The following is a 21,684-nucleotide window of genomic DNA, read 5'->3' as shown; positions in this document are numbered from 1 at the left end:
AACGCGGGATCCGAGCTGCATCTGCAACCTACACCACAGCTCACGCCAGATCTTTAACCCACTGAGCAAGGGCAGGGACTGAACTCGCAACCTCATGGTTCCTAGTCGGATTCGTTAACCACTGTGCCACGACGGGAACTCCTTTTTTTTTTTTTTTTTTGAAGGACTGTTTATTACCATGCACTCCATGTCCACAGATTGGGGTGTAGGATAAATGTCCCCCTTGCTCCCTAATATTGCTTTTAACCAACTGCAGACTCTTGTAAAAAACACTTACTGTGAGGCTCATACCAGCTAGTAATGGCTTTCCATCTCTCTTCTTCATTGCTATCTTCTACTTAACTGGAATCTTCTTAAAGAATTCACTTAAGACTTTGCTACTTGCTTTGCTGGCTTCTCCATGGAAGACCCCACTGATAACTTGGGAGGGCTTTCACACGCACAGAGCCTTCACTAAAACCTCTCGCCAGTCTTTCATCTATCTTCCCTTTGGCAGATAATCTTGCCATGCAACCTACAGTCTCAGGTCTATATTTTTAAATTTTTTTTATTTTTATTTATTTTTATTTATTTATTTATTTTTTTGCCTTTTGTTGTTGTTGTTATTGTTGTTGTTGTTGCTATTTATTGGGCCGCTCCCGCGGCATATGGAGGTTCCCAGGCTAGGGGTCGAATCGGAGCTGTAGCCACCGGCCTACGCCAGAGCCACAGCAACGCGGGATCCGAGCCGCGTCTGCAACCTACACCACAGCTCACGGCAACGCCGGATCGTTAACCCACTGAGCAAGGGCAGGGACCGAACCCGCAACCTCATGGTTCCTAGTCGGATTCGTTAACCACTGCGCCACGACGGGAACTCCTCAGGTCTATATTTTGTTGGCCAAGAACGGGGGAATGACTAATCTTGGCCATGGGGCCTGCCTGGGATAAGGAGTTTTGTAACTGGACACACTGATACTCTAAGCAAAACTGGGGTACTATTAGTAAAGGAGGAGGAGGAGACTTATTAGGTTAGTATCTAGTAGCATCTGCCACACTGGGCCAGAAAGTACTTCTTTAGAAACCGAACAAAGGGCAATGTATAGTTCAGCTACTCTGAGACACCACAAGTAACTCAAATGTAAGTAAACAAAGAGGTAATTAAAACCAACCCACCAGTCCTTTTCTTTCTAGAGAATGCTGAAGTATCCCTTCTCATGGCAACATCAGTCCTTCTCTTCATGCTCCAGATACCTCCATCCCTTCTCAGTACTTTATGGTACTGACGGTCCCTCTTCTGATGCTGGCATACAGAACTCATCACATTAGGATTTCAACACATTCTAGTTTCTCATTATTTACACAGTATTTTCCAAGGACCAAATCTCTCTCCAGCTACCACCCTATCTTTTTCCTATTCAAACTTGTCTATATATTCTACTCTTTACTTCCTAATCCTTTATTTATTTATTTAGTCTTTTTAGGGCTGTACCCAGAGCACATGGAAGTTCCCAATGAAGGGTCTAATCGGAGCTACAGCCACCTGCCTACACCACAGCTTCAGCAGTGCCGGATCTGAGCCGCATCTGCGACCTACACCACAGCTCATGGCAATGCTGGACCCTTAACCCACTGAACAAGGGCAGGGATCAAACCAGTGTCCTCATGGATACTACCAGGTTACCACTGAGGCACAATGGGAACTCCCCTCAACCTTTATTTTTAAACTCACCCCACGCAACCTACCACCCACCCTCAACATACCATTATTTCCAACTAAGGTCAACAATAACTTTCACGTTGCTAAAGAATGTTTGCTATTTAAAACTTCATCTAACTTAACCTCATAGTAGCATTTAAAACAATCAATTTTACCTCCCTTCTTCAAACACTAGTTTGTCTTTTTTTCATAAAACTCTGATTTTCTCTACTAAGGTTTATTGCTTTATCTTATTTTAAATACAGGAGGTCTCCAGGGTCAGTGGTAGACATTCTTTTATCATACCACCCATTTTTCCTATGCAAGCTGTCACCTCCCCCATTACAGTCTATCTACTGACATCGCTAAAAATAATTATCTCTGTACTAGATACCTCCACAGGCCCAGAACTACCTATCAGCCTGTTCATCCTAGACTTCTCACAACTCTATATAAAGAGGACTAAAACTGTTACTACTGCCTCTTTCTTCTATTATAAGGTTCCTCTTTCCACATTTTGTTTCTTAATAAATTAGCACTAATCTGGTGTTTATAAGACCAAGCAGCAAAATCTCGAGGGCTTCTTTCAGCATTTAAAACTGGTAACTTGCCCCCTACCTGAAGACTCTTTGGTTTTCTCTTACTGAAATGTTGGAATTCCCTCATGTTCCTCTTGATCACTTGCTTTCAGTGATCTTGGCTCTATCATCTCTTGCCTAAGCACAAAACTCTATCAACATTCTTCTTCTCTACGTTCTTAACCAAACTTGTACATCCAGCAAAACTATTTAACTCTACATGCCCTGCGGTTTTTTAAAAAATAAGTTTACTGCATTGACTGTATTCAAATACCATTTATGGAGTTTCTGTTGTGGCACAGTGGAAATGAATCCCACTAGAAACCATGAGGTTGCAAATTCGATCCCTGGCTTCACTCAGTGGGTTAAGGATCAAGCATTGCCGTGAGCTGTGTAGGTCACAGACGTGGCTCGGATCTGGTGTTGCTGTGGCTGTGGTGTAGACTGGCAACTGTAGCTCTGATTCGACCCCTTGCCTGGGAATCTCCATATGCCATGGGTGTGGCCCTAAAACGCAAAAACAAACAAACAAAAAACCCCACCAAATACCATTTCTAAAACAGTCAATAGGCTTTTTTCCTTACATGAAAAGATGCACAGATATAAGCAGTGGTATGCTGGTATAGCTATTTGAAGATGTCTTTGGGAAGCCAAGATCTCTTTGATACTATCCTTAAGCCATGGTTTTCATCCTCATGGTAACAAGATGGCTCTATAATTGCAAAATCCAAAGGCAGAAGACCGTAAGGCGGAAAGACAAGTGCAAAAGGCAAAGTGGAAACACTAGACAGGTCTGTCCCCAGAGATACTATCTATATTGGATTAATCAGGAATGAGAGGGAGTTCCCATTGTGGCACAGTGGAAGTGAATCTGATTAGTAACTATAAGGATGAGGGTTTGATCCCTGGCCTTGCTCAGTGGGTTAAGGATCCAGCGTTGTGTGAGTAGGTCACAGATGCAGCTTGGATCCCACGTTAATGTGGCTGTGGTGTAGGCTGGCAGGTGCAACTCTGATTTGACCTCTAGCCTGGGAACTTCCATATGCTGCAAGTGCAGCCCTAAAAAGCAAAAAATAAAATAAAACAAGGAGTGAAGGATATGGCTACACCTGCAGCAAGGAGGCTGAGAGGAGTTTTGTTAACAGACAATTTGGTATTATATCTAGACATATAAGGTTGTCAGTAGGGAGGGATGAGCTGGATGTCTGACTGGCTATGAGCAGTATCTGCCACACCAGGTCAGAAAATAACTCTCAAGAAATTACCAGTAAAGTTGTCCAGATACTTTGAACACAGTGCAATTTACTCAGATATCAATAAGATAACTGAAAACATAAAAATACATAATTCTAAACTGCCAAGGATCAGAAGTCATAATAAATATTAGACAACACTCAAAATTAAAATAAATTATCACAAACTAAAATGTGTTACATACCTAAAGTGGTGTTTATAGGAATGTTTATAGCCTTAAATCCTTATTTTAGAGAACAAAGACTGAAATAATAGGCTTGGAATTCACCTTAAGACAATGAAAAAGGCAATTCTACGTTTTTAAGTTATAGGATTCCTGTAACTTTCTCTCCTAGTATGAACTCTCTTATGTAAAACAAGTGAAGAATTCTGACTGAAAAGTTTTCCACATTGAATACATTCATAAGGTTTTTCTCCAGTGTGAGTTCTCACATGTCTACTAAGGGAAGAGGAAACACTGAAGGTTTTCCTACATTCTTTACATTCATAAGGTTTCTCCCCAGTATGAGTTCTCAGATGCATTCTAAGAGATGAGAGACCACTATACACTTTCCCACAGTCATTGCATTCATGAAGATTCTCTCCAGTGTGTCTTTTCTTGTGAACTTTAAGCTGAGAGCTTGTGTTGAAGGCTTTCCCACAATCACTGCATTCATAGCGTTTCTCCCCACTGTGTATTCTCTTGTGGACTACAAGGTAAGAGCTTGTGCCAAAGGATTTTCCACAATGATTACACTCATAAGGTTTCTCTCCAGTGTGAATTCTCACATGAGCTTTAAGAGATGTGTTTTGACTGAAAGCTCTTCCACACTGATTACATTCATAAGGTTTCTCACCAGTGTGAGTTCTCACATGTCTCCTTAGGGTTGAAGAATCACAGAAGACTTTCCCACAGTCTTTACATTCATATTGCTTTTCACCCATGTGACTTATCTTGTGCAAAATAAAATTAGAAACTCTTTTGTAGGCTTTTCCACACTGATTACATTCATGTTTCCCTCCAGTAGGAGTTTGCTTCTGTTGCTTAAAGAATGAAAGTTGACAAAAAGCTTTGATTTTATCACACTCAAAGCAATTGTCCACCATAGGAAAACTGTTGCATATTGGAAGCATATTATGTTTGAAGTGTATACTAAGTTTGGAACATGTGCACTCATTTTGTGCTGTTTCAGTTCTTTCAAGATGCCACAGAGCTGAATCATATTTATGACTTTCACAGACCCTCTCACTGACTGAGGTATTTTCATAATTGTTTAGGACTGAATTATGTTTCAAACACTCGATATCTAAGTAACACTTATGGCAATATTTACTGCTGGAAACTGTCTTTGAAAAAACAAGTTTTGATCTAAGTTTAGAGTTTTCCTCTAATTCATGATAATCACAGGATCTCTTCTGAGATGCTGTCTTCTTTTGAGTAAGTGTCATGTGACTCAAAATTCCCTCTGGGTGTTTTCTGATCTTACAGCATTCCCAGTCTTTTCTTATTGTAGAAGACCGATCATTCTTTGTGAATCTTATCATTTTCGTGGCACTGGATGAATTTTCCCCCAAAATACTCTGCTTAGAAGTTGATTCTTTGGTTTTCAGTTGGATCTCCTGGTCTGGAAAGGTGCCTTGGGGAATTTTTTTCACAGTTCTTAAATCTTGACCCAACAGGGAGATCACAGGCTTGCATAAATGATATTCCACTGAGGAGAGATTTATATAGTTTTCCAACATCACATCTCTGTACATACTTCTCTGAGCGGAGTCTAGCATCACCCACTCCTCCTGGGTGAACTCCACAGCTACATCTTTAAAGGTCACTGGTCCCTGAAACCAGGTTGCTAGGAATCCAGCCATTGTCCTTTCTCCGTCAGTATTTATGTAGGAACAGGCAGAATCTTGTGAAGGCAGAGCCTATATCGGGGATAGGTCAATGGCTGCCATCTTGAGTGTGAATGTGACATCCACCTGCACAATGGGGCTGAGAGATCTGCATGCTTCTTGTTTCTCTGATCCAATCAGGTCAGGGATGCATTTCACTGGGTGTCCCCCCTGTAGCCAAAGAGGCAGATTCAGGTAAAGAAGAAAAATGAAAAGTGTCCATTGGAGGCAACATTTAAAAAAAACACACACCCTCCCCTCTACCTTCCAGCCTGACCAACTTAAACTCTTTTTCTTTTTTTTTTCCCTGTGCCTGCAGCATGTGGAGATTTTGGGCCTGGAATCAAACCTGTGCCACAGCAGTGACCTGAGCCACAGCAATGAGAACACCAGATCCTTAACCCACTGAGCCACCAGGGAACTCCATAAAATATTTGGATTTATATTGACATGCAACATAGTCATCCTTGGCCCCCTTCTAGAATTCTTATCTTCGTTATTTATAGTGGCTTCTCGTGTACACTAATACTTAGCTCTGGGTAGAAAAAGCATGCATTATTTTAAAAAAATTAATGCCAAAAAGAATCAGTTTAAAAAGGCAGGGTTGTTTAAATTCCATGCATACATTGCTACTTTTTACTTAACTTTTTGGAACAAAATATTTTTTCCTGCCTAAGCATAACTGTTTTAGGTAAATTTACTTGTTGTATATATAACTTGGTGTTTACCTGCATAACCTCACATATAATTAAGGGGATTGATGATTTGGCTGCTATCCTACTTAGGGATTTTACTGGAGTTGTTAAAAGTAAATGTGTGACTTTGAATAAAAGTTCATTACTTCCAGTTTAATCTCTGTCCCCAAAATCTGTATTTCCTTATGATAATTTCTTCTATCTAAAACTTGAATGGGATCAATAAAAGCCAAGAGGCCTTTACAATATCAGAGGATATAATACCTTCCTGTGTAATTTTATAACGGCTTTAGTGTAAACATCAAAACAATTAACACATAGTGTGACTACAAAGACTAATGCTTGGAGACTTTTAGAATCACAGGAAATTAGGCAATAATTTATTATGCTAATATTTTTACAGATCTCACTTTTTTTTTTTTTTTGCTTTTTAGGGCCACACCCATGGCATATGGAAGTTCCCAGGTTAAGGGTCATATCAGAGCTACAGCTGCCAGCCTTTACCACAGCCACGCGATACTGGATATGAGCCATGTCTGTAACCTACAACAGCGCTCAGCAATGCCAGATCCCCAACCTACTGAGTGAGGCCAGGGATCGAACCTACACCCCCATAGATGCTAGTTGGGTTTGTTACCACTGAGCCATGACGGGAACTCTCAGATCTCCCCCCTCCTTTTTTTTGTATTTTTGCCATTTCTAGGGCCGCTCCCATGGCATATGGAGGTTCCCAGGCTAGGGGTCTAATCGGAGCTGTAGCTGCTGGCCTACACCAGGGCCACAGCAACTCAGGATCCGAATAGTGTCTACAACCTACACCACAGCTCACGGCAATGCTGGATTCGTAACCCACTAAGCAAGGCCAGGGATCGAACCCGCAACCTCATGGTTCCTAGTCAGATTTGTTAACCACTGAGCCACGACGACGGGAACTCCAGAGATCTCACTTTTTGAAGATTAGTTGATAACATTCAAATACAAGCCTTCTATCTGCACATTATACTTCAATAAATTTCAGGTTTAATGGACAAAATTAGAGAACTGGCATTTTTATTTAGACAAAGATCTCTGACAGGTAGATATTATGTCCCTAGTCCAAAAGTGTATATAAGCCTGTTACCAGAGTGTAAATCATATGGAAATATTTGTCTAATTTGTTCAGTGCTATATGGTAAATACCTAGAACACTCCCCATGGCAGACACCCAAAAAATGTGTATTGAATAAACTGAATGAATCTATGGCAATTAAGGTTTTGTGGAAGACATATTTTTTCATATGTATACTCTTCTTACAGAAGAAAAATCAGTTAATCTTCCTCTTCAAAAAAGGACAGTAGTTCGCCTTCTAGTTAAAGTTGTTAAGCTGAGAGTTGTACTCTGGGCTCACTTCTTCATTCTCTCTAGTTTTATCTCTCTTCTAGTTATGGAACTAATATAAAAACTGAACTACTTTAGCAAACAACAGGAAAAAATGTGAATAAATGGAGAAATTCATCATGTTCATGGATAAGAACATTCAATATTAAAAGATTTCAATTTTTCTCAAACTAGAATTGTACTGGGGTTTTCAATAAATTCATTCCTATATATTTAACAGAAACTTGAAACAAAATTTATTTTAAAAGTTTTACAGAAAAATGAAGATATGAGCAATAAGAGAAAACAAATCAGAATAACTACAGAAACAGATTAATGTTTTGCTAACGTTTAGTACATGATTAAAGGCAGCACTATTAATTAGTGGGGGAAAAGATAAACTAATCATTAAACAGCATTAAGACAAATGGCTGTTACAGAAAAGTATTATCCTACTTCACACATTCCCATTCCCAGACGGATGAAAGACATAAATATGTACCTGACAGGAATTTCAGAAGAGGAAGATAGACTACAAAATAAGCTATATTACATTTCTCCTTCTCCTTTTTTTTTTTGGCTTTTTAGGGCCACACCCACGGCATATGGAGGTTCCCAGGCTAGGGGTCTAATTGGAGTGACAGCTGCTGGCCTACACCACAGCACAGCCACACTGGATCTGAGCCAAGTCTGCGACCTACAACACAGCTCATGACAACACCGGATCCTTAGCTCACTGAGCGAGGCCAGGGATTGAACCTGCAACCTCATGGTTACTAGTCGGATTCGTTTCTGCTGCGTCACAATGGGAACTCCTATATTTATCATTTCTATCTAAAGCTGAAAGAAGTCTTTGATCTGCAAATGTATATATGAAACGCCACACTGAATTAATTTTTTAAATCCATCAGATACACTGAGCATAAACTGTAGAATACTAAGGATAATAAATAAGTATTTAAAGTTACTGGAGGGAGTTCCCTGGTAGTGCAACAGGTTAAAAATCCAGCGTTGTTGTTGCAGTGGCTTGGGCTGCTGCTGTGGTGCAGGTTGGATCCCTGGCTCCAGGAATTTCCAAATTCTGCACGTGCAGCCAAAAAATAAAAATAAATAAATAAATGAAATTAATTCCAGAAACTTAAAAAAAGACAATGACATATTTCAAAGTAACAACAGCATCTTCAAAAGATGTTCATAATAAGAGAAATGCAAATGAAAACAACACTGAGATATAATCTAAGACATATCTTAAATTAAAAGTGGCCTAAAATTCCATGAATCTTATTGGACCATGATTCAAATAAGTTATTTTTTAAGAAAACTTTTTTGAAATAATAGAAAAGTGAACATTATTTGATATAAAGAAATTAATGCTAATTTTGTAGGTCTGATAATGATATCCCAGTTATGATTTTTAAAACAGTCCTTACTATTCAAAAATAAATTCTGAATATTTATATATAATGAACCATGTCTAAGATCCGCTTCAACATACCAAGACAGGTACAAGTGTGGTCATTATACTATCCTGATTTTCTATGTTTTGAAACTTTCATAATGTAAGTTTACAAATCACCAAAGACTTTGGCTTGGATTTGACCCCTGGCCCAGGAACTTCCACGTACTGTGGGTGTAGCTGAAAAAAAAAATGCCCAGAGAGATATTTCATCTGTAAAACATGATGTTTTAGGATACTATGGGGTTTTTTCCAATCACAAAATAAAATGTCTTAGGAAATTTAAAAGTCTAGAAGAGAGAACTAAATACAGGTAAAATTCGTAAAAATAACAGTATCCAGGGACTGATCATCAAAATAGGTAATTTCTTGGAGTTTCTGTGTGGTGCAGTGGGCTAAGGATCCAGTGCTGTCGCCACTGCCATGAAAGCTGCTGCTGTGTGTGGACTCAATCTCTGGAACTTCCACATGCCACCAGTGCAGCCAAAACAAAAACAAAATGAGTAATTTCTTAAAAAGATGGAGTAAATATACCATGAAAAATTTGGATACCAAAAATAACTGATGAATGTAATGTTCTAATGATGATAAACAGCTTACACACAACAGAACAATGGAAAAATATTTCTCAACAGTAACACTGCCCCATTTTCTACCTAGTTTGTCAGCTTTCAATGTTCTGAGTGGAAATAATTTCCTATCCAGGATTTCTATACTAATACAAAATGCCACGCAAATATGAGGACAAAGTAATCTCTAGTCACATACAACCTTAGTATAGACCCCTTTTCTAGAAGGTAACAAGATTATAATCCATTAAAAAGTGAAAAAAGAACTTTCCAGGAAACAAAAGATCCAACACAGAGATGAGATGAGGGGATGGACAAAGACAGAAAGGAGGCCCAGTTGACCTGTGTGCTACAGCCTGGAGGGTAACTGCAGTTAGACTGCAGGGCAGGGGCTCCTCTGTGCATGTGTTCAGGAAAAGAGAAAGGGTTAGACTGCCTGACAGGTTTGGCCTTGAAGAAAATGGAATCAAAAGGCATTTTACATAGGTTTAAGGAAAAACAAACAAACAAAAACAAATAAAGAAAAAGGAAATTACTCAAAACAGGAAAAGAAAGAAACTCATGGCTCAACGGTAAAGACTACAATGACAATGAAAACACTGAACATGGATTTAACCAACATTTGTGAGGGACCTACATTACAATACTTGCAGTATAATCACATTGATTTAAGGATGGAGGAAGGCAGGTGTAATAGTAAAAATTCTCATTTAACACCTAAGAAACTGAAAAATGTCTCAAACCAATGAACTGCTTAAATATTTGAACACGGTTGCCACCATAAAATTAATAAACAGAAACCTGAATTAAATAGTCAGGAGGAAGTGAGAGCTCTCTCACCCTGTGATCATAGCAGCACCCAGTGGGAAGACAGACTCGTTTCCTGGCAGGGACTCAGCCGATGAAAAACCATGGACTGTTTAATACTGCCCTCCCAACTTCCCTTTCCCTCTCTATAAAAGTGTTCTTCTTCCTTTACTGTTGGGGATTTCCATGTTAGAGGAACCTGAATTGCAATTCTCTGTTGATCCCCCCAAAAGTCATTTTTACTGGAAAAGTATCTTGCAGTCTATTTATTTCAGGTCAATACTCCTGAGAAAATGTTATGAGCCTTTTAACATACTAGACTTTTGAAAATGTACATACACACTATTTGGAAAGTAAATAAATTACAGAGAAAATAAAGCAATCAAATCAAGAAGTTGAAAAACAGCAAAAAGGAACATAAAATTTAAAAACCAACAGCAAATATTACTTTAATAGAAAACCAAAACACAAAGCGTAAGGAAAAAACCAGGAGTTCCTGTCGTGGCTCAGAGGAAACGAATCCAGACTAGGAACCATGAGGTTTTGGGTTCGATCCCTGGCCTCATTCAGTGGGTTAAGGATCTGATGTTGCCATGAGCTGTGTGTGGGGTAGGCCACAGATGCAGCTTGGAACTGGAGTTGCTGTGGCTGTGGTGTAGGCTGGCAGCTACAGCTCTGATCAGACCCCTAGCCTGGGAACCTCCATATGCCATGGGTGCTGCCCTAAAAAGACAAAAGACAAAACAAACAAACAAACAAACAAACAAACAAAAAACCCCCAAAACAACCCAAATCTACTTCTTTGAAAACACTAATGTAGATGTGTATCTTGCAGAACTAATCAAGAAAAATGGAGTTCCCACTGTGGTACAGCAAAAACCAATCTGACTAGGAACCATGAGGTTGTGGGTTCAATCCCTGGCCTTGCTCAGTGGGTTAAGGATCCGGCATTGCCATGAGCTGTGGTGTAGGTTCCAGACACGGCCTGGATCCCACGTTGCTGTGGCTATGGTGTAGGCCGGCAGCTACAGCTCCGATTAGACCCCTAGCCTGGGAACCTCCATATGCTGTGGGTATGGCCCCAGAAAAGATAAAAAGACAATAAAGAAAAAGAAAAAAGGTACCCCTAATAAATATTAGCCTCAAAAAGAAGACAAAAACAGCTACAATTACAGCAGTGATTTTAAAATATCACTAATAAGCAAAGATCTAAAAGAAATCACCCCAAAAATCACTATAAAAGAATAGTGTGAACAATTTTATCTCAACAAACTGTAAAATTTAGATGAGTAACTTTTTTTTTTTTGTCTTTTTGCCATTTCTTGGGCTGCTCCTTCGGCATATGGAGGTTCCCAGGCTAGGGGTCTAATCAGAACTGTCGCCACCTGCCTACGCCAGAGCCACAGCAGTGCAGGATTCGAGCCGCATCTGCGACCTACACCACAGCTCATGGCAACGCTGGATCGTTAACCCACTGAGCAAGGGCAGGGATCGAACCTGCAACCTCATGGTTCCCAGTCAGATTCATTAACCACTGTGCCACCATGGGAACTCCCACAGATGAACAACTTTCTAGAAGAATATTTGTCCAAAACTGACTCAGTTAAAAACTACAAAAGTGAAATTAATCACTACCATTTAAAATTAAATCAGACAAGGGGGGCAGACACCAGAAGTAAGAGAGGCTACAGCTCTATTACCTGTAAAAAGGTCACCAGGCCAAACACCTATAAAAAGGAAAAGACAGAGAACTATAACTCAGATGAGGGAGAAAGGAAAAACCCCAGAAAATCAGCTAAGCCATGAGGAGATTCTCAGCCTCCGGGAAAAAGACTTTAGATTGTTGATGCTGAAGATGATGCAAGACATTGGAAATAAACTGGAGGCAAAGATAAACAACTTACAGGAAATACTGAGCAAAGAGATACAAGATATAAAACTTAAACAAGAAGAGATGCAAAATACAGTAGCTGAAATAAAAATTCACTAGAAGCAGCTAACAGCAGAATACAGGAAGCAAAAGAATGAATAAGCAAGGTGGAGGACAGATTAGTGGAAATTATGGATGTGGAACAGAAAAGAGAAAAAAGATTGAAAACAAATGAAGAGAGTCTCAGAGAACTCTGGGACAATGTGAAACACACCAAAATCCGTATTATAGGGGTGCCAGAAGGAGAAGAGAGAAAGAAGGGGACAAAAAAATATTCTGAGAGATAATAGCCAAAAACTTCCCCAACATGGGAAAGGAACCACTCACTCAAATCCAGGAATCACAACGAGTACCATATAAAATAAACCCAAGGAGGAACACCCCGAGACACATACTAATCAAAATGACCAAAATTAAAGACAAAGAGAAAATCTTGAAAGCAGCTAGGGAAAAGAAACAAGTAACATTCAAGGGAACTCCAATAAGGTTATCTGCAGATTTTTCAGCTGAAACTCTGCAGGCCAGAAGGGAGTGGCATGATATGCTCAACGTGATGAAAGGAAAAAACCTCCAACCAAGATTACTTTACCCAGCAAGACTCTCATTCAGATTTGAAGGAGAAAGCAAAACCTTCACAGAGAAGCAAAAGCTGAGAGAATTCAGCAACACTAAACCAGCCTTACAACAAATACTAAAGGAACTTCTCTAGGCAGAAAAGAACAAGAGAAGAAGGAAAGAAAAAATAGCAACAAAAACAAATCCAAAGCAATTAATAAAATGGCAATAAGAACATACATATCAATAATTACCTTAAATGTGAATGGACTAAACGCCCCAACCAAAAGACATAGACTGGCTGAAATGGATACAAAAGTGAAAATGTAATTACATGAGCACTTTCAGCTCCAAAGGAACTGGCAACAGCTTTCTAAGGCAACTGAGAAACTCGCAGGATTGATCAAGTGTCCTCATACCATGCAGCTGTCCCTACAGGGAAACGTATTCAATTTAACGTAAAAAACTTGCTCTGCCAGGGACACACATAAGCACTGGCCACTGGATCTGAGCACTCATGATGGTTGGTGGTCTTACACTACTGGAGGGATAACTGAGACATATAAGAGGAACTGAAATAACTCTGGGGTAAAAACCTAGAGGAGTCAACCTCACAGGCAACACACTGGCCCACCACACAATTTTACTAGTAAATTTTATCCCCAACAAATTCAACTTTTTTATTTTTTGTTTTGTCTTTTTTAGGGCCGCACCTGCTGCACAGGGAGGTTCCCAGGCTAGTGGTCCAATCAGAGCTGTTGCTGCTGGCCTACGCCAGAGCCACAGCAACACCAGATCCAAACCGCATCTGCAACCTACACCACAGCTCATGGCAATGCTGGATCCTTAACCTGCTGAGCGAGGCCAGGAATCGAATCCGCAACCTCATGGTTCCTAGTTGGATTTGTTTTCACTGCGCCATGACAGGAACTCCCAAATTCAACTTTAAAGTGGGGTTCTCCTGTGGTACAGTGGGAGAAGTTGGCATTACTGCTGAAGTGGCTCAGGTTGCAAATAAAATGGGAAGTAAATTCTCTCAAACAGAGAAACAAGGGGTATTGGAAAGCCAACCTCAAATACTCTAGCCAGCCATATACCTATGGAGCTCATACTTAAGTAGTGGCTTAACTGGGAATTAAAGGAAATCTCACCCTGAAAATGACTAAGATAGGGTTCTTTTAATGCACACATAGTTAAGTTAGAGAAAGCTGCCTTGACAAAACTTCTTTTCAGAATCCTGACCTTAGAGAAACAAAAGCCCTTCTAGGGGAATGTTTTACCTGATCTTCTTGGGTATTTTGTGTATGTTTCTAAATAACTTAGCCTCTACATTCCAAAAAATACACATGTGCAGCTAATCGAATGGACTAGGATTCTGAGCAGTCTCTAGTCTGACTGTGCCAACTCTCTGGGGCTTTTTGCCACCTTAATCTTCACTGCCTTAGCCTATAAATGAAGCCCTTTGCTTTCTTTTTCTTTTCTTTTTTTTTTTTTTTGGTCTTTTTGCCTTTTCTGGTGCTGCTCCTGCAGCATATGGAGGTTTCCAGGCTAGAGGTCGAATCAGAGCTGTAGCTGCTGCCTACACCACAGCTACCACAATGCCAGATCCAAGCCGCGTCTTCAGCCTACACCACAGCTCACGGCAATGCCTGATTCTTAACCCACTGAGCAAGGCCAGGGATCGAAGTCGCAACCTCATGGTTCCTAGTCAGATTTGTAAAACCAATGAGCCACGACAGGAACTCCTGCTTTCTTAAACTATTTTTTGGGAGTAAACTTTCTGGGTCTGGTTTAGGCGGTATCCTTCACACTGTCTTGTGGGGAAGCCTCTTGTTTCTTATTGGTTTGAGTCACTATTAAGATATATCTCATTGGGGGAGTTCCCGGTGTGGCACAGCAGAAATGAATCTGACTAGTAACTATGAGATTGTGGGTTTGGTCCCTGGACTTGCTCAGTGGGTTATGGATCTGGTGTTGAGCTGTGGTGTAGGTCGCAGACAGGGTTCAGGGATCTGATGTTGCTATGGCTGTAGTGTAGGCTGGTGGCTACAGCTCCAATTTGACTCCTAGCCTGGAAACCTCCATATGCCATGAGTGCAGCCCTTTAAAAAAAAAAAAAGAATATATCTCATTAATGACTAGATGATGGATGCTTCAAATTGGAGAAACTTTTAAACTGGAAATTTTTAAGAGAGTTCTCATTTTGTTGGTACCTACAGGGGTGAAAAACAAATAAAAGGTGGAATATATATATACATACATTTATATACATATATAAAATAGTTACTCTGGAGTTCCCATTGTGGCTCAGTGGTTAACAAATCCGACTAGGAACCATGAGGTTGCAGGTTCGATCCCTGGCCTTGCTCAGTGAGTTGAGGACCTGGCGTTGCTGTGAGCTGAGGTGAAGGTTGCAGATGTGGCTTGGATCCTGTGTTGCTGTGGCTCTGGCGTAGGCAGGTGGCTACAGTTCCGATTAGACCCCTAGCCTGGGAACCTCCATATGCTGTGGGAGCAGCACTAGAAAAGGCAAAAAAAAAAAAGTTACTCTAAGAACTCCTTTAGTTTACAAACAAAGAAGACTTCTCCATTTGAGAAATCTTATTTGTGCTTCCCCTAAATAGGTCTTACAGATGCTAATAAAAATATTAGAATAATTAATATCAAATAGGTTGATTAACAGGGGAAAAAAAACTAAAGGGAAGGTCTAAAGACTTTTTCCAGCAAAGTGGATATTGTAAAGTGACTCATCTCCAAAAGATAAGAAAAATCTAGACAATTATTAAGAAATGGGAATAAATAAATGGATATTAATGGGATTTAAACAAAAGATCTTGGTATAATACACCCAAAACTGGATGGCCAAAGTGACCCTCACTGGTCTCCAACATTAAAGGGTCCCCAGTAAGTCCACTCTATTTATCCCGTGTGTGTGTGTCACACACACACATATAAATAAAAGGCTAGAAGAAAAAGTACTGAAGTGCTTGATCAACAATTACTTGGGGTAACAGGCCAATTAATCAAGTTAAAAGGTTGACAAAAGGGCCTGAGTACCTTGGCTCAACCCCTCACTGGGGACCACAAAGAATTTTATACAAGACAGATAAAATGGTCAAGGGATAAAAGAAACAAAAGCTTCTAGGACTACTGATAAGACCAAGACTTGTGGATGGGCTAATAGAAACTAAAGTTAAAGATATAAAAGTTGACAGTACTGAGATGAAAGTTTATTTTAAAAATCAGTATTTTTTCTTTTTTGGCAGAGCCAGTAGCATGTAGACATTTCCAGGCCAGAGATCAAACCCACACCACAGCAGTGACCCGAGCTGCTGCAGTCACAACACCCAATACTTAACTACAGGAGAACTCCTAAAATCAGTATTATTTAAATATTGATTATCATTTTTTTGCTTTTTAGGGCCATACTTGTGGCATTATGGAAGTTCCCAGGCTAGGGGTTGAATCGGAGCTGCAGCTGCCATCGTACACCACAACCACAGCCACACCAGATCCGAACACCAGATCTGGGACCTATTCTGCAGCTTGTGACAACACTGGATTCTTAACCCACTGAACAAAGCCAGGGAGCAAACCTTAATCCTCATGGAGACTATGTCCAGTTCTTAACCTACTGAACCACAACAGGAACTCCAATATGTTCATATTATTATTATTGTCTTTTTAGGGCCACACCCATGGCATATGGAAGTTCCCAGGCTAGGGGTCAAATCGGAGCTACAGCTAAACAGGTCTAAATTTACCTATTTTTGTCTCCTTATGAGAGGGAAACTAAAGATGTTTGGGTTTATCAGACATGTCTTGTACCATACTGAAGAAAGAAATCATAAGAGGTATGTTTCTAGGGATTATGGAATATTCCTGTGTTTGCCAACCAAGAAATGCTGGTATGACAAATGGTTTACGAGTACTTGCTGCTTGTCAGTTTTCATTAGAGATTAAGGTTTTTAGGGTTAAAACTGTAATATGTACTTAAACTTACTAAAAATATTAGGAGAAACATTCCAATGTGCAAGGAAAGTAGAATGTATGTTTTCAGTAAAAGAAGGTGTGAAGAACAGAAGTGAATTTGTTGGGAAAAGAACTGTGATTTCGTTCTAGAGCTAATTACTTCTGGATAAAAAATAAGGGACAATATACTATGGATACAGAAAGTTTTGAAATGTTTGTAGAAAGGGAACCCTGAGAAAGTAGTTTGGTACATGGTTAGGCTTGGATTAGATTAATTAGGTAAGTGGATTTTTTTTTTTTTTTTTTTAAAGGAGGCTGGTACAAGACTGGATTTGGTTCCTCTCTCCATGAAGAGAACAAATTTTCTTGGAATAGTGCTTTTGGTAACAAATTGTGGGAGTTTCTTTGCCTTTAAGTGATCTGTATTTGCTTTTTGAATTCTTTTGTCACTTTGGTTAAGTGAAAAACTACTGTTTCATAATGTTCTATTGAGGTAGGAGGTAGATGGGCCCGTGGGCTGAGAACAGCTGGGAATTGTCAGGCTGAGTAAATTGGGCCTTGCTTCTCTTTGACATGTCAAGGAAAAAGTTAATTGCAGGAGTTGAGTCCTGCTTGAGTAGAAAGAAAAGACGACCACTTCAATCGCTCCTGGGGTCAAGGAGATGTCCCCAGTTACACCTGCAGAGTAAGACTCCTAGGGGGTCAAAAAAGGAGGGGGCGCCAGGCCATAGTAAGTCCTTATACTCTCCTGGTACCCTTTGCTCTGGCATCCATCTTTGCCAAAAGATGCGAATGTATATGGGGGGGGGAGTTGGGGGTCCTGTGTCCAGTCAGGTATGAGAAATAAAACAAGATAAATTGGCTAAAGGTAAACAAAGATCTGGAAGAACTGTGATATATAAGTGATTTAGGTCATCTCTCTGGAGCACTCTTTACTCAGGGGATGCCTGAACCCACTCTTCTTTAGGGTGTGTATTACTTCTTTGCTTCTGACTTAAATAAACTACTCCTCTCTGTGCTCTCCCACGTTGTACTGTGTGGCTAACAATAACATTTACACCTATTTTCACAGTCTTTGCCTCCTTGAAACTTTTTTGCTTTCAACAGGGGGCAAGAATCGGGGGAATTCTACTTTTAGCCTCTAGCTAGTCTAGTGGCTAGGATTCCTGATTTTCAACCAGGCTGCCCAGGTTCAATCCCTGAGCAGAAAATTAAGATCTCAATCCTAGCCATCACTCACTGTTGTCTCTCCGAGATTGCTATGATCCTAATTTGACCAAGTGTTTTGAAATCTTTGTGGTTCTTTTGGCTGTACCTGCAACATGTGGAAATTTCTGGGCCAGGGGTCAAAAATGCACCACAACAGCAAACCAAGCTACCGCACTGACAAGGCCAGATCCTTAAGCTGCTGCACCACAAGGGAATTCCCAAAAACTTTTTGAGATTTTTGACAAACTTCCCAAATAGCAAATCCTAACTGAAGTTCTTTTGACCTTCAGCTAACTCTGGATGCTTCAAAAAAAACTTCAGACATCTCAGAAAGGAATGTTAAAGTAATTGGGCTTATTTGGTATGTTAAATTACTTGAGATGCATTGTTAAATGACTGGAAATAAACCTTAGGTTTGTACCATATGGGTAAATGTCATTAATACAGATATTCTAAAATTTGTATGGAATTCTTAAAAATGTGGCATGTCCTAGTTAATGTTATCAGTCATAATTCTAGTTATTATCTTATTTTTTTTTTGTCTTTTTAGGGCCACACTCATGGCATATGGAGGTTCCTACATTGCAGGTTAAATCAGAGCTACAGCTGCTGGCCTATGCCACAGCTCACGGCAACGCCAGATCCTTAACCCACTGAGTGAGGCCATGGATGGAACCTGTGTCCTCATGGATGCTAGTCAGATTGTCTCCACTGAGCCATGATGAGAACCCCTAGTTATTATCTTAAGATGTTATATGTCAAGGGGTAGGAGGGAGGGAGTGGGATAGATGGGGAGTTTGGGGTTGGTAGATGCAAACTATTACATTTAGAATGGATAAGCAATGAGGTCCTACTGTACAGCACAGAGAACTATATCTAATTTTTTGGGATAGAACATAATGGGAAGCTAGTATGAGAACTAAAATGTATATATGTCTATGCCTGGGTTACTATGCTGTACAGCATAAATTCATACAACACTGTAAATCAACTATACTCTAATAAAGATAAAATATAAAAAAAGAAAAAAGTCATGTCATACAGATATCCACGTTTTTTGTCAATTTCCTCATAATCAGATCTTTGGCCATGCTATTTAAATTTTTTTGTTGTTTATAGACAATTATTATTTTACACTGATGCTTTTATAAAATGAAGCTTTTCAAGAAAATTCACAAAAAGGACTTTCTGACAAATATAAGTTTCTGACAATTTTTTTGGGGGCTGTGCCTGTGGCATGTGGAAGTTCCCAGATCAGGGATCAAACCTGTGCCTCAACAGCAACTTGAGCCACAGCAGTGACAACACAGGATCCTTAACCTGCTGTGCCACCAAGAACTCCCTCTGATAACTTTTAGATCATACCACTGAACTGGGTAAGAAATTACAAAAGTCTAATGGAAAACCTGATGACTTCCTTCAGATCAACAGGAATTAATTACATCGGACTGAATGAACTGATAAATATGATTAATAATTTTATGAATTTTTTTGAAGTGAACTGGCTTTTAATCTTCGTTTCCCAGGAAAACCTTTCTTCCTAGGCTAAGACCTACAAGTTGGTAATATATACTTTTGTGAACAAAGATGAAACATTGATCTTTTTCTCTCTACCTTATCCTTCTAGAATTTGGCTTCTCTACCTGGCTCCCCTATGGACTTTATGGCCTATTGTGAGCAGACTACAACTAATTATACTAATTGTTATTTTAATGAGTTCTTTCTTGTATTCAAATTATATATGCCTCGTGCCTCTCTTTGCTACACTATAACTTTACTAATGCACCAGATATATTATTTATATCCTGTCTATTTTATAAGATTGTAGTCTTTTGCATTACCCAATGTGTTACCAAGACCTCCAACAAAATTAATGGTGCCTCGAGACAGTTAATCATATTTATACCTCTAATAGAATAATTTTAATAGTTACAACTCCAGGGAGTTCCCGTTGTGGCACGGTGGTTAACGAATCCAACTAGGAACCATGAGGTTGCAGGTTCGGTCCCTGGCCTTGCTCAGTGGCCTTGCTCAGTGGGTTAAGGATCTGGTGTTGCCGTGAGCTGTGGTGTAGATTGCAGACGCAGCTTGGATTCCGTGTTGCTGTGGCTCTGGCGTAGGCGGGCAGCTACAGCTCTGATTTGACCCCTAGCCTGGGAACTTCCATATGCTGCAGGAGCGGCCCTTGAAAAGGCAAAAAGAAAAGAAAAAAAGTACAACTCTAAACATGGTTAGAAACAACAACGGAAAATATCTCAAAGGAAAATGTTACAACAGAAAAATTGTAATAAACTAATGGGAGTTCCTGTCATGGCGCAGTGGAAATGAATCTGACTAGAAACCATGAGGTAGTGGGTTTGATCCCTGGCCTCGCTCAGTGGGTTAAGGCTCTGGTGTTGGTTGCCATGATCTGTGGTATAGGTCACAGACACAGCTTGGATCTGGCATTGCTGTTGCTGTGGTGTAGGCCAGCAGCTGTAGCTCCGATTAGACCCCTTGCCTGGGAACCTCCATATGCTGTGGGTGCCGCCCCAAAAGGCAAAAAAAAAAAAAAAGTAATAAACTAGTCAGACAAGCCGATCTACAGAATTTGAGATTACCAACAGGGCCTAATCAAAAAAAAAGAAAAAGAAAAAAAAATTCAGCACATCTAATGGCCTATCAACAGAAATCTTTGCCTGATCTAGTTAGGAATGAGCTTTCCTAGTGCTGTGGGACAAAACCAGTCATGAAACGCTCCCAAACACTGACTGAATTAATGACCAAAAAGAGGTGCTCTGGACATAGAATGACAGTCTATCATACTAACAAACAAAGGATCCTGCAGCCAGCATGCCATCAGCCACTGCAGCTGTCCACCCCCAGGGTGCACCCTGGGGGGATTCAGGATGGAGAAACACAGGACACTGGTCCTAGACAGTCAAGATGCAAATCAAAGGAATGATTTCAGTGAGCCCAGACTCCTACATCTTACATAGAAAAGGGCTAAATTTGTGAAATTTCAGATGTTAGCTTTTCCTTAATTAATAGAAATCTTTTGATGTTTTGACTACTGGGTCTTTGCTGCAAAAACCCCTATATAACCAGGTTCCTCTCTTACCTCTTCTGCCCCTGGGACCAATCTGAGATGCTGTACCCTGGGCTTACGTACTCATAAAGTTTGCGGAATAAAACACAATTCTCAACTTTTAGGTTATGCTTTTTTTTTAGTTGACCAAGGTTAAGAAAGATTCAAGAAAAGTTCCTGGGCAAGGTAAAAAGTATCGCTGCTCCTCTCGCTCACAGAGTGAGGTCAAACCCCAGCTCCAGCCTCCTTTCCGCGCTCCAGGCAAGGAAGCCAGCCTCCGCCAAGGCCACCCTCCCACCGCCCCTTTCAGGCAGGCGCCCCCCACCTTGGGGGACTCAAGCCCGACTACCGCGCGGGAGCCTACGCTCTCTTCACCCCTCACTCTTCCACGTTTCCTCTACCTCCACGCGCCTAATCTATGCGCTCACCTGTCCCTGGGGTACCTGTCTCTCGGGTCGGAACTACCGAGCCGCCGTGGGCAAGTAGGGAGAGCTCCCGGGGAAGGCGGAGGAACCAGGCCCGGGTCGCGAAGAGGGGTACAGGCCGCGCACTCGCCGATGGTGGGGAAAGAACCTGGACGACATCTCCCAGCAGCCCCTGCGCCGCCCGGAGAAGCGAGTCTGCGCCCTGCGTCACGGCTTGCTCAGCTCGCCTGTCGTGATTGGCAGGGACGCGTGCGCGTGCGTGT

General features: G+C 40.6%; 1 protein-coding gene across 1 annotated transcript; it reads right to left on the bottom strand.

Moving 5' to 3' along the window:
- Window positions 1-3,538: 3,538 nt before the first annotated feature.
- On the bottom strand, window positions 3,539-21,655 carry ZNF891 (zinc finger protein 891). The gene is made up of 2 exons (XM_047761011.1): window positions 21,425-21,655; window positions 3,539-5,550 (listed from the first exon to the last, which is right to left on the bottom strand). Exon 2 carries the CDS (start codon window positions 5,353-5,355, stop codon window positions 3,811-3,813), a length of 1,545 nt encoding a protein of 514 aa, XP_047616967.1. The 5' UTR covers window positions 5,356-5,550; window positions 21,425-21,655; the 3' UTR covers window positions 3,539-3,810.
- Window positions 21,656-21,684: the final 29 nt, after the last annotated feature.

The sequence above is a fragment of the Phacochoerus africanus genome, chromosome 15 (genome assembly GCF_016906955.1).
Source record: "Phacochoerus africanus isolate WHEZ1 chromosome 15, ROS_Pafr_v1, whole genome shotgun sequence".
NCBI lineage: Eukaryota > Metazoa > Chordata > Mammalia > Artiodactyla > Suidae > Phacochoerus > Phacochoerus africanus.
This window is presented reverse-complemented; position numbering and strand designations above follow the sequence as displayed.

Bases quoted from the DNA above. Each gene is read 5' to 3' on its own strand.
- ZNF891 (XM_047761011.1), bottom strand. From the start codon at position 5,355: ATGGCTGGATTCCTAGCAACCTGGTTTCAGGGACCAGTGACCTTTAAA.